Source organism: Stenella coeruleoalba (assembly GCF_951394435.1).
Source record: "Stenella coeruleoalba genome assembly, chromosome: 15".
NCBI lineage: Eukaryota > Metazoa > Chordata > Mammalia > Artiodactyla > Delphinidae > Stenella > Stenella coeruleoalba.
This window is the reverse complement of record NC_137161.1, coordinates 50,981,216-50,997,428: the sequence shown is the minus strand read 5'-3', so window position 1 is coordinate 50,997,428 and position 16,213 is coordinate 50,981,216. Positions and strand designations below refer to the sequence as shown.

The 16,213-nt window shown below is 56.8% G+C and overlaps 1 protein-coding gene across 2 annotated transcripts in view; it reads left to right on the top strand.

Moving 5' to 3' along the window:
- ABCA3 (ATP binding cassette subfamily A member 3) overlaps positions 1-16,213 on the top strand; it is a 45,565-nt gene extending 29,352 nt beyond the window's left edge. For both annotated transcript variants that reach the window (XM_079945691.1, XM_079945692.1), the window contains 15 exons: positions 1,597-1,695; positions 2,843-3,026; positions 3,799-4,102; positions 6,396-6,669; positions 8,359-8,563; positions 8,920-9,139; positions 9,411-9,569; positions 9,847-10,019; positions 10,626-10,754; positions 10,852-11,046; positions 12,793-12,980; positions 13,454-13,624; positions 13,874-14,064; positions 14,208-14,281; positions 14,656-16,213. In XM_079945691.1, coding sequence (XP_079801817.1) covers positions 1,597-1,695; positions 2,843-3,026; positions 3,799-4,102; positions 6,396-6,669; positions 8,359-8,563; positions 8,920-9,139; positions 9,411-9,569; positions 9,847-10,019; positions 10,626-10,754; positions 10,852-11,046; positions 12,793-12,980; positions 13,454-13,624; positions 13,874-14,064; positions 14,208-14,281; positions 14,656-14,787 — 2,698 coding nt within the window. In that variant the 3' untranslated portion in view covers positions 14,788-16,213. The remainder of the gene's footprint in view (positions 1-1,596; positions 1,696-2,842; positions 3,027-3,798; positions 4,103-6,395; positions 6,670-8,358; positions 8,564-8,919; positions 9,140-9,410; positions 9,570-9,846; positions 10,020-10,625; positions 10,755-10,851; positions 11,047-12,792; positions 12,981-13,453; positions 13,625-13,873; positions 14,065-14,207; positions 14,282-14,655) is intronic.

Here is a 16,213-nt window from a genome sequence, read left to right as displayed (position 1 = left end):
AGTTGCAGCTAGCAAGGGATATTCTTAGTTGCAGTGCACGGGCTTCTCATTGCAGCGGCTTCTCTTCTTGCGGGGCATGGGCTCTAGGCATGCGGGCTTCAGTAGTTGTGGCTCGCAGGCTCAGTAGTTGTGGTTCGCGGGCTCTAGAGAGCAGGCTCAGTAGTTGTGGTGCACAAGCTTAGTTGCTCTGTGGCATGTGGGATCCTCCTGGACCAGGGCTCGAACCCAGTCCCCTGCATTGGCAGGCAGATTTTTTTTTTTTTTTTTGGCTGCGTTGGGTCTTCGTTCCTATGTGCGGGCTTTCTCTAGTTGCGGTGAGCTGGGGCTACTCTTCGTTGCAGTGCATGGGCTTCTCATTGCGGTGACTTCTCTTCTTGTGGAGCATGGGCTCTAGGCGCATGGGCTTCAGTAGTTGTAGCTTGCGGGCTCTAGAGCACAGGCTCAGTAGTTACGGTGCACGGGCTTAGTTGCTCCGCAGCATGTGGGATCTTCCCAGACCAGGGCTCGAACCTGTGTCTCCTGCATTGGCAGGCAGATTCTTAACCACTGAGCCACCAGGGAAGCCCAGCAGACGGATTCTTAACCACTGCTACACCAGGGGAGTCCTCTCTGACTTAGATATAGTATAATTTGTTTTACACCTACTCTGTTATCACACACACACAAATGTGCTAATGCACATCCTTTTAGAAAAATCTTTGTCAACATCTCCAATGACCCCTTAGAATAGATTCCCAATAGTGGGGTAAATTTTACCAGATTCACTTCTGGAAAGGTGATGTGTTTGACTTCCCCAGCAGCAGCATGGGGAGTGTCCATTTACTCCACAGTTGCCAACTTTGAGTAAAATTTCTTATTAATATTTGTGTATCTAATGGGTGAAAGTGGCACACACACACGTAATTGGCATTTTGTATTTCTTCCATTCCTGCTGGCGGGAGGTTGACCGCTTCCCATGCTTATTGGGCTATAAGCGTCGCTTCTTCTGCGTGTTGCATGTTCACGGCTTATGTATTAACATCAACCATTTGTGTCACAACATTTTCTGATTTGTTGCTGCCTTTTAATTTTGTGGGATTTTTTTCCCCCTGCAGATGGGATTAATGGGTTATATCTTTTCCTTTGTTATTTCTTCTTAGAAAGTACTTTCCTACCCAATAAGTAAAAGAATATTCATCGATTTCTTTTGGTTTGCTTTGTGATTTCATGTAGGTATATAGGTATCGAAGAGTGCCTTATAGGCCAACATACTCAAAAAATGTTATGTGTGGGAATTCCTTGGTGGTCTCGTGGTTAGGATTCAGCACTTTCCCTGCTGTGGCCTGGGTTCAATCCCTGGTCGGGGAACTGAGATCCTGCTAGCTGTGCGGCATGGCCAAAAAAAAAAAAAGATTATTAAAAAAGAAATGTTACATGGGGGGAGAAAGGGTGTGCAGGGGAAGAGCAAAGCCTAACTTTTTTTTTTTTTTTGAGAAGGCATCTCAAGGAGCTAACCTTCCTTTGCTCCTCCCCCGTACAGCACAGAGGTGATTATTTAGAAACAAATTATCTAGAAAGTCACTGAGAAGTGACTCATCACTCGGTCTTTTTCTTCAGGTTTGAAAGTCTTTTTGCTAAACTGGAGAAGAAGCAGAAGGAGCTGGGCATCGCCAGCTTCGGGGCCTCTGTCACCACCATGGAGGAAGTCTTCCTGCGGTAAGTAAACGTGCGTCTGCATCTGTCTAGGGCTCAGCCTTGATGATTTTTCTGAAGTGTGATAATAAAGCAATCCCCTTGATAGTCATCTGGAACACCCATCTGAGGTGGACCTACAGCCCGGGGGGGTGGGCAGCAGGGCAGTGGGCCGGCTGTCAGGACCCGAGTTCACATCACAGCCCTATATATTAACACTTGCACAGACTCAGCCAGGTTCCTGACACGCGCAGTGACTCAGACAGCAGAGCAGCCGAGCTCTGATCACTGGAAACTCCACTCCCACGTTGTGAGTGTGTTGGCATCTTCCCTGGGGCCCCTCCCGGGAGCACCTCAGCAGCATCAGGCTGGCCAAGCTCCTCTCAGGTCTAGGTAATGATCCCGGAGTGTGTTTCCATCTTTGATAAAGATGTGAAATTTAGCCTTCACCCCTCAGAACTACGGGGTGAGCTCCAGACGGTTAATACATTGGTCAAACATTGCTTGAATGCTTTATTTAGCAGATATAGTGCTAAGAACAAGAAATACAAAAACTGTGAGATAGATGTTTTTCCTTTAGGATCGCATACCCTACAGGAGGCAACAGGATAAGTGAATATAAGTACAGTGCCGTTTGAGTCGGGTGGCTCCCTGGCTTCGGTGCGGCGCCAACACCAGGCTCCGCCACAAGGCCTGGCAGCCTTACCACCCACCCGCCCTCCATGCACCCGTCTCTGTCGCACCTGTCCCAGTGTTGCCCCTTCTGGAACACACTCTTCTGCTCCCTGGTCTCAGAGTGACAGTGAGCACCCCGAGCCACGGTGTCCTGTATTGTGACAAGCCCTCCTGGTGCTGCCATCGTGCCTCAAGCCCCATCCTGTCCCTCTGGAAAGCCCGGGTTATAAATGCTGACTTCGATCAGTCTCCCTGGCAGACCAGGAGGCCCTCATGGGCAGGGCCCTGTCTAATTGTCTCTCTCCTGGACTTTGCTTGGCTGCCATAGCTGGTGTCCTGGAGATACTTATCGATGAATGAGTGAATGAACAAATGAAGTCCCAGCTGATGGAGCAGATGGCGCTCTGCTTTAGTGCCCCTGACAGTTGCCCGCCTTTGCTGCCCCTCTCCCTCCCTGAGGAGCTGAGTTGTGACTGGGCCTCCATGTCTCGACCAGGGTCGGTAAGCTGGTGGACACCAGCATGGACATCCAAGCCATCCAGCTCCCTGCCCTGCAGTACCAGCACGAGAGGCGGGCGAGTGACTGGGCCGTGGACAGCCACCTGTGCGGGATGATGGACCCGACTGACGGCGTCGGCACCCTGATTGAGGAGAACACTGCCGTCAGGCTCAACACCGGGGTGAGACTGCGCGACCTCGAGCACTGCATGAGTTAGAGACCGCGGGGGCAGATGTGAGCATAGGGAGGGTCAGCACTCTGGGAAGAGGGCAGATTACAGCTCGTGCTCCCATGGGCTGGCAGGCAGAAGGAAAACCTGGAACATTTTAGTCGAGTACCTGTCGTTTCAGGTTGTTCTAACCTGGCCACTCACAAATAAGGGTGAACACTGCTTATAAGGCTAACAGTACCCCGTGTACCGAGAGCTTAGAGCTTGCTATGTGCCCGGCACCCAGTGAGACAGAGGGCAGCACCGGTCCCATTTTACAGACAGGAAGCTGAGGCCTGGGCCAAGGTCGAATGGGCAGCACATGGCGGAGCTGGGCTCTGGTCCCTGCCGGCCTGACCTGCACTTAGAGGACAGTGAAGGGCTGAGCGTGGGGAATATAGGCAGTGGGGGGAGGTTTGTCCATTTCCTCTGCTGTGAGGTTGGCCAGAGTCCTCTGACCAGGAGCATGGGGAAAGCAGAGGCCTCAGCTCCCCTCTGGGATAGCAGAGGGTCCCTTAACCTCCTTCCATGGTGGAATAGTGCCTGCCCTGCCGCCACAGCTGGTGTGAGACCCCCAGGGCCCATTTGGGACCTATGGGGATGTGTTCTTGTGGGTCTTCCATGTCATCGACTGGGCCCCAGGAGAAGCCCTGGCTCATGTGCAGACCGTGCCTGCTGCTGGAGGGCGGGGTCAGGCACTGGCTCTGTGGTGGAGGTTGTATCACCCTCATCCCCTCTGTCGCAGTTGGCCCTCCACTGCCAGCAGTTCTGGGCCATGTTCCTGAAGAAGGCCGCATACAGCTGGCGGGAGTGGAAGATGGTAACGGCCCAGGTCCTGGTCCCTCTGACATGCATCACCCTGGCCCTCCTGGCCATCAACTACTCCTCCGAGATCTTCGATGACCCCCTCCTGAAGCTGACCTTGGCCGAGTATGGCAGAACCATCGTGCCCTTCTCGGTTCCCGGGACCTCTCGGCTGGATCAGCAGCTGTCAGAGCATTTGAAAGACATGCTGCAGGCTGAGGACCAGGAACCTCGAGAGGTGCTGGGTAAGGGGTGTCCCCAGGCGGCTTGGGGCCCAAGTTGTGCTGTCAGAGCCTGCCTCTCAACCAAGGCATTGTGGACATTTGGGGTGGTTCTTTGCTTAGCAGCATTCCTGGCATCACCCCACTCCAGACATTGCCAGGTGTCCCCTGGGGGAGAAAATCTTTGCCCTGAGTCAAAGGAAGACAAAAGTCCACGTCTCTAGGGCTAAACTATGTCCAGGCAGTCATTTACAGAAGTCAGATTCTTCAGGACCATTTACAAATGAAATGTAAAACCTCAGCAATGTTTACGTTACCTTTTTTTGTTTGAGAGGACGGTCACGATATGCCTTATGTGACATGGTGTTTTCTTACCACATCCTAAAACTGAAACTATCTCGTGTCCCTGGCGGTGGCAGTTGCACACTGCCCTGGCTTTAGAGCAGGCATCGCACTCTAGTTAAATGGAATATGCTTGAAGTTTTTCACGTTTTTCTGCTCCCCTCCCACTTCCTGGCCAGCAGCTTTGAGGTTCAGCACACTGATGGTTCCAAAATCTTGGCAGGAGTCAGGTTCCTCTTTAGGAAAATGTCGACCGTATCAATGGCCTAGAGCAGGCCGGCACTGCCAGGGGCACCCCTGCCAGAAGGAGCTGTTGCAGCCGGAGTCCCTGCTTGGCCTGCCAGCGATCAGGGCCCTGAGTAGCCCTACTGACAGTGGTGGGCACCTTGTTTGTCACCCCCATTCCATCCCATCTTGTTTTCTGGCTGTCACTCAGCCTGGTGTGAAGATTTCAGGGCTGTCATGGTGCATGGTGGCTCCAGGGATTTAGAACAGTACCGTAGATGCCCGGGCCTGAGAGGGTGTGGAAGGCCAGACTGCCTGCTCCCTCATGGAGCGTGGGGACTTTCAGTCCTGAGCACCTTACTGTGGGTGAATTACGCTGCACCTAACGCATCTGACCCTTTTCCTTGTGTGCCAAGAGCCACAGCAAACCTTGCCAGGAGCCTCTATAACTGTCTCCATTAGGATTCACCAACGGGTCCCTGTCCCCTTGCTGACACTGGGGTCCCACAGTGTGGGTGTCATTGCTGTCCCCAGGCGACAGCTGAGTGAGAGGCAAGGCAGGAGCAATGAGTATGTGTGAGATGCTGGTTTCCTGCAGCCGCGTGGCCAGCTCTGGGCTGGGCAGTGTGTGCTCGTGAGCTAGTGGAACTGAATGCCCCCAACGTCACTCGTGGGTGGGCAGCTGACCCCACCCCCATCAGAACCCCCACTTGCTCTGTGCCACAGCTAAGGAGCAAAGTGACGGGCCTGGCATGATTAGGATTCTGTTGCTGCCCTTGGGTTACAGGAGAATGCCAGGCATATGGGCTGCCCAGAACCCAACTGCCTAGAGAATCTGATGTGAAGTGGAGATTCGCTGGAGCTCATTCGTGTGCCAAGAGAACAGCTCCTTCTCCCAGGGCCTTCTCCCTCAGCCCACTCTTTTTAAAAACTCTTTTTTTTTTTTTTATATGATTATAAAAGGGTACTTACGGGCTTCCCTGGTGGCGCAGTGGTTGAGAGTCCGCCTGCCGATGCAGGGGACACAGGTTCGTGCCCTGGTCCGGGAAGATCCCACATGCCATGGAGCGGCTGGGCCCGTGAGCCATGGCCGCTGAGCCTGCGCGTCCGGAGCCTGTGCTCCGCAACTGGAGAGGCCACGACAGTGAGAGGCCTGCGTACAGCAAAAAAAGGAAAAAAAAAAAAAAAAAAGGGTACTTATTCCTTCTATGAAAACTGGAAAAACAGAGACATAGAGGGACAGTCCAGTGTAATTGCACCCTTGGAGGTAGCCCCTCACCCACCCCCGTGGTCCTGAGGGCTGGTCCAAGCCCACCTAGGGCCACCCCTCCCTGCACCTGACTGGGAGCTTCGCCCTTCAGGCCGCTCAGAGGTTTCCACAGCTCTGACTTCTGGATCCTCACCTCCTCCTGATCCAGCCTCTTCCTGCCACGTTGACCCTGGCCCAGGTCCGGGCCTGTATCTCTGAGAGGCCCTTTAGTGTGTGTATGTGTGTGAACAGGGGGTTTGTGGGGGAGAAGGAAGAGCCTGCCCTGCCACTCAGCTTCCTGTGGCTATGGGGGTGTCCCCCCCGAGGCCTGCAGCCCTAGGTCCTGCTGCTCCCACCACGTGGCCCCATGGTCCGTGGACAGTGTGCGGGTGGAAGGTGATGCATCCTTTCTGCTGTTCCTCCGGCCCTTCAGAGCCCCACAGAGCAGGGCCTCAGAGGGGGACGCAGGACGCTGCTGACTCTGCCATTGCCCACCCCCAGGTGACCTGGAGGAGTTCCTGATTTTCAGGGCCTCGGTGGAGGGGGGCGGCTTTAACGAGCGGTGCCTGGTGGCGGCATCCTTCAGAGACGTGGGCGAGCGCACGGTGGTCACTGCCCTGTTCAACAACCAGGCGTACCACTCACCGGCCACCGCACTGGCCATCGTGGACAACCTTCTGTTCAAGCTGCTGTGCGGCCCTCAGGCCTCCATCATGGTCTCCAACTACCCTCAGCCCCGGAGTGCCCTGCAGGCTGCCAAGGATCAGTTCAACGAGTATGTGCACTGTCCCCCCCCCCCCTCAGGACCCCATCCCCGCATGGTCAGGACCTGGCCTAGCCCAGTCAGGACCCTGCTCCCATCAGGTCGGGACCCCACACCAGGCCTGACCACCTCGGGCACTGCCAGGGACCCCCAAGGGCCATGGCAGTAAAAACAACATTGTTTCTGCCCTCAGGAATCTCCCAGTTCTTGGCTGGGGACTCCTGCCCCACATCCTTCTCGGCCTTCCACACTCAGCCTTCCCTTGGACAGCAGATAAGCTGGTGAGACCACAGCCCCCATACACCCAGGCCCCACGGGAGACTCCTGAGGATTTGGAGGGCCGTGCCCTCTTCCCAAATCTGCACCCAGCTCTTGCTGGCCACTGCCCCTGGGGGATCCGAGTGTCTGCTCCTGTCCAAGCTGCAGCACGCAGCTGTTGTGTGTGTTGCTGCCCCTCGGTGGCCTCGAGTCAGGGAGCCCATTGGCATCTCTGTCCTTAGGCCTGTCACACCATCATGTGTGTGGGACTCTCCCTTTTCCTCGTTGCAGAGTCCCCAGACCTCTGGGGACCGTCCAGAGGAAGCCGGAAAAATCAATGAATTTCAGAACAATCATCCCACCTCAGGGCAGTTAATCAGTGGGGGGCGGCTTCATCCCCACTTCCCATTTTAGACTGTGCCCTGGCCCTCTAGTGTCTCCCTTCCCCTCTGCTCCCTCCCGTCCCCACCACGGAAGCAGAGACACAGCGGCGGTCCTCTGTTCTCGCCATGCTGGGGATCAGGCTGAGTTGGGCTTAGTAGGGTGACAGTGGACAAGGAACAGGAGTTTTTGTTTTGTTGTAACAGCTCTAGGAGATATAATCCACCTGCCATACAATTCACCTGTTCACGGTGTACAACTGAATAGTTTCCAGTGTATTCAGAGTCGTGGAGACATCACCACAATATAATTTTATTGAACGTTTTCATTATCCCTGAAAGAAACCCCGGGACCACTGGTAGTCACTCCCCATTCCTCTTTCCTCCAACTCTAAGCAGCCAGGAGTCTGCTTTCTGTCTCCGTGGATTTGTCTGTCCTGGACATTTCATGTAGATGGAATCAGATACCACGTGTGTGGCCTTTCATGACTGGCTTCTTTCACTCTCGAGCCTCATCCACGTTGTGTTAGCACTTCACTCAGTACCTAGCATCCATTTGTCCCAGCACCATTTGTTGAACCTTTCATGGTGTGGGATGTTTTAAGCTACAGAAGAATAATGCTGTCAGCGCTGGTTTCTGGAACATGTTGCTGGCACCTGAGGGTCCTGCCCACTCAAGAGCGGGGAGACGGCCACCACCCTGATGCTGTGCCCGACAGCGGGTCTGACTGGGGCAGCCAGAGAGAGCGAGGTGGAGGTCTCAGATCCATACCTGAGGGTCTGTGGGAGTGGGTGGCACGGGGACAGATTGAAGGCAACTGGGAGAGTGGCACTGCCATCATTGGGGATAGGATGTCCAGAGGAGGAGCTGTTCTCAGGGGGATGGAATTTTCCTGGTGCAGAGACCCTGAGGCTCTCATGTTCTCCCTTAAACCCTTTAGTGGCTGGGCCACTGCATCACCTGCTTTGGACAGTAGTGACCCAGCACTTGATACCCCCACCTTCCCGGACATGCTGTGCTCTGTCCCTGACCTGTCGGTGCGCCCCCTCCTCACCCCCACAGGGGCCGGAAGGGATTCGACATCGCCCTCAACTTGCTCTTCGCCATGGCGTTCTTGTCCAGCACGTTCTCCATCCTGGCGGTCAGCGAGAGGGCCGTCCAGGCCAAGCACATGCAGTTTGTGAGCGGAGTCCACGTGGCTACTTTCTGGCTCTCGGCTCTGCTGTGGGACCTCATGTCCTTCCTCGTCCCCAGTCTGCTGCTGCTGGTGAGCTGCATGGTGCTGGGGCCCTTCACCCACGTGTCCAGGGGGCTTGCCTTGGGGACCCTGCGTGGACTGAAACCAGCCTGGGGTCCATGCTGGCAGCTCAGCCCCCGTTGTGGGAGGAGATTGGGAATGCCCTGGCAGCCCCCCTCGCCTGTCTGCACACCCCCAGCCTCTGCCCCACTTCGGTAGGTAGGTCCCTGGAGCAGGTGCCCTGGTGGACAGCTCCCTATTTCCTCAGGGAGGATGCCAGGAGAGCCTTGGAGGTGGGTGGGGGGCAGACAAGGCCAGAGGGGCTGATGGGCCTGGGCTCATGCGCCCCCTGAGGGCACGCCGGCCACCTGTCTGTGCTGCTGCAGGTGGTGTTCAAAGCCTTCGACGTGCACGCCTTCACGCAGGACGGCCACGTGGCCGACGCCCTGCTGCTGCTCATGCTCTATGGCTGGGCCATCATCCCCCTCATGTACCTGATGAGCTTCTTTTTCTCGGGGGCGGCCACTGCCTACACGAGGCTGACCATATTCAACATCTTGTCGGGCATCGCCACTTTCCTCGTGGTCACCATCATGCGCATCCCAGGTGGGAGCCAGGAGACCACCTCCCTGCACTCCCATCCCTGCACCCACAGAGCCGCTCAGCCCGATGGGGGAGGCCCAGATGGGGGCACCGGGCAGGCTGGTGGGGCCGCCTGCCAGAGGTGCTGCCCCGGAGGTCTGGTGCCTGATCCCTGGGGGAGGCACAGCTGGCTATGCAGGGAACTCCGGAAACCTGCCCTTCCCGATTGCTCTGTTCTTGGAGGCAGGTGTGGTGTGTCCTCCAGCGCTGACTTGTCTGTGCCTCCTCCCCACAGCGGTCAAGTTAGAAGAACTTTCCAGAACCCTGGACCGCGTGTTCCTGGTGCTGCCCAACCACTGTTTGGGGATGGCGGTCAGCAGCTTCTACGAGAACTACGAGACAAGGAGGTACTGCACCTCCTCCGAAGTGGCAGCCCACTACTGCCGGAAACACAGTGAGTGTCCAGGCCTCTCTTGGGACAGCCTGTCCCCCATCACAGGCACAAGGGCCACCTCACATGGTGAAGCCACCAAAACGCAGGAGATGCTTGGGGCCCCCGTGTGGCAGTGACACACCCTCGGAAGCCCAGTGGGCCCCGCGCCAGCGCATCCTCCACCCTGGGGGCTGAGCGCAGGCACCTCACGGTCCCAGAGAGAGGGTCGTGGGCTGGGACCCCGGAGGGGAGGGGCGCTCAGGGCATGGGCACAGCACCCTGTCCCTTGCTTGCATAGACATCCAGTACCAGGAGAACTTCTATGCATGGAGCACTCCGGGGGTTGGCAGGTTCGTGACCTCCATGGCTACCTCAGGGTTTGCCTACCTCACCCTGCTCTTCCTCATTGAGACGGATCTGCTGTGGAGGCTGAAGGCCTGCCTGTGTGCCTTCCAGAGGAGGCGGGCGCTGGTGAGTGGTTCTGGGGCCCCCGTCTGGCCTCTGGCTGCTCTGCATTGGGCGCCCTCCAACCGAGGTTGGGCTTCCTTGAGGCCACCACACAGGGAGGGCCTCAGCACTGGCCACAGCCTGGCTGCGCGTCCGCCGGCAGCGCTCACAGCCTGGGAGGGGCTGCGGCCTCACCATCCCCAGGGACTCTCTGTCCCAAGACCCTGAAGCCATGGAGTCGAGGGAGCCTGGGGCCTCAGGGACCACGGTCTCAGTGGAGGCGTGTGGACTGGGGCGCTCTCATGTTTGTCACATACATTCTCTCCCTAAACAAACAAAACCTGTTGAAACAACATTGGATGGACAGGGCTAACTGGGGCTAAGGTATTATGACTTTTCTAAGAAAAAGGGTTTCGTGGTTTTCTCCATGAGTCCTGCACCGTCCTTGTCCCTCAGGTAGTTTGTGTCTCCTCAAGGCAAATGTTAGCCCTTACAGCTGCCCAGCTCTCCTTGTGGGAGGTCTGAGTCGGCACACGTGGGGCTGAGCTGGGGTGAGTAGTTTAGCCCTTCCTCCCATGGGGAAGGACCGCTCTGGTGGGAGCTCACCCTGGTGGTCTTTCTCTGGAACAGACAGAAGTGTACACCCGGACGTCGGCGCTTCCTGAAGACCAGGATGTGGTGGATGAGAGGAACCGCATCCTGGCCCCCAGCCTGGACTCCCTGCTGGACACGCCTCTGATTATCAAGGAGCTCTCCAAGGTGAGGCAGGCCCTCCCTCCGCGGGTCTACCCCCCAGCCGGCTCCCGGCTGTCCTCAGGCCTCCCCACAGCTGTGTTTTCTCCCGGGCACTGTGCAGGTGTATGAGCAGCGAGCACCCCTCCTCGCCGTGGACAAGGTCTCCCTTGCAGTCCAGAAAGGGGAGTGCTTCGGCCTGCTGGGTTTCAATGGAGCCGGCAAAACCACGACTTTCAAAATGCTGACCGGGGAGGAGACCATTACTTCTGGGGACGCCTTTGTTGGGGGCTACAGCATTAGCTCTGACATCGGGAAGGTGGGTACAGCCAGGGAGGCAAGAGGAAGGGCACCCGGGAGGTAGGGATGGGGCTTGTCTCTGGCTCATGGTTCATGGACAGCAGGACAAGGCAGTGACCACGGCCAAAGGTAAGCAAGTGATGAGGAGAAGACTGAGGAGATTACAGCCCCCTCGGCCAGAAGGGACCAGGCCTGGCAGGCGGGCCGAGACCGGGTCCCTCCCAGAGAAGCGGCTTCTCTGGACCTGGGCACAGAGTGGCACCCACAGAACTCTGCCCGCTGGAAAGAACTCTAGTCTGTGCGCGTAGATTTATAATAATGGTGTTCTGGGCTATTCAAACTAGGCGTTCCACCGAGAACCAAAAGCAGGATAAAATGTTAATGACAAACCACATGGTTAAGAGCATCTAAGAGCCCGAGGCATGGTGAAAACCTCCGCAATCTGCAAGCCCCGAGAGGCTCCACCGGAGCGCCCCTGCACAGAGGGCGCTGTGGTCCCAGTGACTTGGTTTAGGGACCTTATCGAGTGTATGGGGCAGAAACAAAGGGCCACCCCTGTAGGTTAGGATGAAGCAGGCTACCCTCCTGCTCTCCCTACCCCCCGGGGATTGCATGGACGGTTTCCCGTGTGCTGAGCAGGGCAGGGGAAGGAACAGAGAAGATGTCTGTGCCTGGGAATGACTGCATCTCCTGAACTGGCAGCAGGGGCTTCCAGGTGGCTCTGCCCCCACACTGCAGCTCACACCCTCTCTGCAGGAAGGCTTTCATCCTAGGCCTCCAAGAGCCCCTCACATAGTGCTTCAAGGCCTGTGAGCAGTGCACAAGCAAAGCAAACAAAGCAGACAGGGTGCTGTGGCTGGAGCCACAGACACAAGGGCTCCACAGCAGGACAAGCCCACCACTTTGGATTTGCCATTACCAGACCCAGATTATAAAACAACTGTGTTACTATGTTCAAAGAAATAGACAAGATTGAAATTATATGCAAGGAAGAGGAAACGGTAAATGTGATCTAGGAAATGGAGGCAAGGTGAGAAGCCTGAAATACGTTTAATCTGGTTCCCGCAAGAAAGGAGAGAACGGGGGGGAAAGGTAGTAACTGCCATGGTCATGGCCAAGAACTTTCCCAGACCAATTAAGAACAGATTCCGGAAGTCTAAGAACCCCAAAGAGGTTAAAAAAAAAGAAACCACATCTCTGGAATCCACAGAAACCAGGCTTGCCTGTCCCCACCAGCTGCCGAATGTGGCTGGAGGTGGAGGCCTGCCACGCAGCATCCTGGCTGTGCTGAACGTAGCCACTTGCTCCAAGACCAGCTACCATGCCATCTGCCCAGGTGACACCCCACCCCAAAGGTGTTGCCAGCAAACATCTCTTAACAGAGGAGGAAAAAGAAAGGTCCCAGCACACATTAGATGTTTGTCAAGCGTCTAATGAACGGGTATCTGTCAGCTGTAAAGCATTGCATGGATACGGTCACTTTGTATAATCAATGCATTCTTGCACCCGTCTGCCCCTGTGCTGCCCGGGGTAGACTGGTCTCTGGCCTGTCTCTGACCCCTGGGTGGGGGGCAGTCTGGGTCCCGGTGCCTACCCGGCCACTGAGCCAGCCGAGCCCCTCCAGCAACCCCAACAAAGTGCTGCTCGGCAAACTTTGGCAGTGGGAGGCCGCCAGGGCCTGTGCACCAACTGAGGGACCACCCTAGACAGATCGCCTGAGAGAAACCCTCTGACCTGCTGTCTCCTGGCTGTGCTCCAACCCCAGATGCGGCAGCGGATTGGCTACTGCCCCCAGTTTGATGCCCTGCTGGACCACATGACGGGCCGGGAGACACTGGTCATGTACGCCCGGCTCCGGGGTGTCCCCGAGTGCTACATCGGTGCCTGCGTGGAGAACACGCTGCGGGGCTTGCTCCTGGAGCCGCATGCCAACAAGCTGGTCAGGACGTATAGGTGCGCCTGCGTCCCAGCCCCTGCCCTGCCCCCCGCCTCAGTGACCTCAGGCCTTCCCAGGGTGGAGTCAGGCTCTCCATTACCATAGAGCCAGGGGCACTCGGGTCAGGGGCTGGAGCTCCCACCCATCATTCCAGGATCAGTGAGGATTTGGCAGCATGGCCCAGGCAGGTCCAGATGAGAGGGGCTGCCCCTCAGGTTCCCGCTACCTGGAGGCACAGTCAGGACCCCCTGTCAGGCCCCCTTAGATGCAGACAGGTGGTGTTACTGCTCTGTGTGGGGCTGTGGACCGACCCCCTGGGCACAGCTCTCTCTAGGGCTTCCTACTCTATGAAGTGGGCTTTCCAGGCATGCTCACCTCATTCTTCTTCACCTGAGACACTCTGCCATCACTGGGCCTGGTCCTGTGCTGGGACCCGGGGAGCCCACGCTAATCATCCGCCTTGCCTTCCTCTGCACCCTCTCTGCCCTAGCGGCGGCAACAAGCGGAAGCTCAGCACCGGCATTGCCCTTCTTGGAGAGCCAGCAGTCATCTTCCTGGACGAGCCGTCCACTGGCATGGACCCCGTGGCCCGGCGCCTGCTCTGGGACACCGTGGCAAGGGCCCGCGAGTCTGGAAAGGCCATCGTCATCACCTCCCACAGGTAAAGCCAGGACCGGGGCTGTAGGAGGGGTGGGCCGGGAGGGGCTGGGTGGACAGAAGACCTGTCAGCATCTGGTGAAGAGTCTGAGGAGAATCCCTAGGCTCTACCATGTGGGCCACATCCTGAGTATGGGAATCAGGAACAGCCTGATCTGGGCATCAGTACTTTCCCATGTGCACAGCTTTTGATGTGGAGGGTGGGCATCAGCATTCCCCAGTGCTATATCAGGCCTCCACTCCCTCTCCCCAGCATGGAGGAGTGTGAGGCCTTGTGCACCCGGCTGGCCATCATGGTGCAGGGTCAGTTCAAGTGCCTGGGCAGCCCACAGCACCTCAAGAGCAAGTTTGGCAGTGGCTACTCCCTACGGGCCAAGATCCGGAGTGACAGGCAGCAGGAGGCCCTGGAAGAGTTCAAGGCATTCGTGGACCTGACCTTCCCAGGTATGTGCTGCTGTGCAGAGGTCATCTGTGCGTCTGTCCATCCCTGACCCCTGGGACAAGGGCTACAATTCCAAGGGCCTGGGCCGCCCTCCCCTGGCCATCCAGCCCAGCCCTCAGGGGGACACGGTCTCTCCTTTGTGCAGGCAGCGTCCTGGAAGATGAGCACCAAGGGATGGTCCATTACCACCTGCCTGGCAATGACCTCAGCTGGGCGAAGGTGAGCTTGGGCCCCACTGGACCTCCAGCAGTTGCTCCTTCTCCAGCCAGCTGTTTCCAAGGAGGAATCACTTCCAGTTTCTCCTCTAACACTCACCCTAATATTTGCTAGGTTTGGGGGTTTATACCTCAGATATCTGAGTTGGAAAAAAAATGGTGCAAAAAAGGAGACTGGCCCAGAGAGGTAACACATCTTGCCCAAAGGTCATACTCTGAGCTGGGAAGAGTCAGGAGGAAGCCTGGTGCTGGGGCCTGCTCACCCCGTGCAGGGGTAGGATCTCTGGTGACCTTACCATCCCCTATGGCCAGAGGAGTCCCAGACCAGCTGAGGAGCCAGGCCCTGCCTTGTTAACAGTGGCTTTTCTGCTTCCAAAGGTGTTTGGTGTTCTGGAGAAGGCCAAGGAGAAGTATGGCATGGATGACTACTCTGTGAGCCAGATCTCGCTGGAGCAGGTCTTCCTAAGCTTCGCCCACCTGCAGCCACCTGTTGAGGACGAGGGGCCGTGAGGAGCCGGGCTCACAGATGGGCATCCTCTCTCGCTCCGAGTTCACCTCATCCTGCACCTTTATTTCTGATCACTGTTTTCTACAATGGATTCAAGAATCAAGGCACAGTATGGACCGGGTGTGTCGCGCCCTCATGCCGGGAAGCAGCATGGGAATGTCCACGTCTCAGGCATTCTGAAGCCCGCTGTCCAAAACTCAAGATCCCCACCAAGAGCGTGTTGGGCAGTCTGTGCGGGCAGGCTGCGGGGTCTGGGCGGAGAGCTGTCCCGGAAGGGGCCTCACTGACCCAGGGGTCAAGAGTACCCAGCCATATCCCTGCATTCGCACCTGGCACGGAGCTTCCCAGGGGAGGCCTGCAGGACAGTGGGCATCGGGCTCACCAGGCTGCCCAGGATGGACAGAAAGATGCCTGTCGCTGTCCTCAGGGGAGATGCAGCTGAATTAGGCACTGAGGTCTTGGTTTCCAGTGCAGCTGGGTGTCCTGGAGTCCCTCTCCTGAGAGGGTGGACACTGCACCAGACAGAGCCGGCCTTGAGCCCGGTGTCATCCCACCAGCATCTTCCAGAGTGACCAGTGAGGGGAGGGGTGAGCCACGGGCCGGGAGGCCAGTTGGGGACCACCATGGGGCTGAGCGGCCACCCATGGAGGGCACACCTAGTGCGTGGTGACTGTCCGCAAAATAAAGGCTGGGAGGGAACATAACCGTGGTCTGTGAGTCACGAGGTGGGCCTGCGGGCCCCGTCACCCAGCGCAGTCCCAGCACGAGCCTCCTGTATCAAGTTCCAGACAAAAACAAGTGCTCGTTTTTCCCAATACGTAGTCAATTTACACAACTTGCTGCTGTGGAATAAGCCAAAAATGCAAGTGCACAATCAGGGTCGCTAAATGGCCACCTGGAAGACCCTTCATCCAGGGTGAGGAAAGAGGCATGTAGGGTTGGCAGAGGAGGGTGTGGAGCTGGGTGGGCAGGAGGCCTTTGGCTCCAGGGCCACTTGGCTTTACACCATTTTCCAGGAGAGTTTTCTTCAGCATCAGCTCCCTTTTATTAATAAGACGCACTCATTTCTTATGGCTTTTTTTTTTTTTTTTTTTTTTTTGCGGTACGCAGGTCCCTCACTGTTGTGGCCTCTCCCGTTGCGGAGCATAGGCTCCGGACGCACAGGCTCAGCGGCCATGGCTTACGGGCCCAGCCGCTCCGTGGCATGTGGGATCTTCCCGGCCCGGGGCACGAACCCGTGTCCCCTGCATCGGCAGGCGGACTCACTGCACCACCAGGGAAGCCCAATGGCTTTCTTTTTAACCTTTTTTTTAGTGGTTTGAGAGACGGCAATTTTTATTTGTTTGTTTATTTATTTAGCTGTATTGGGTCTTCATTGCTGTGCACGGGCTTTCCGTAGTTGTGGCGAGCACGAGCTACTTTTCATTG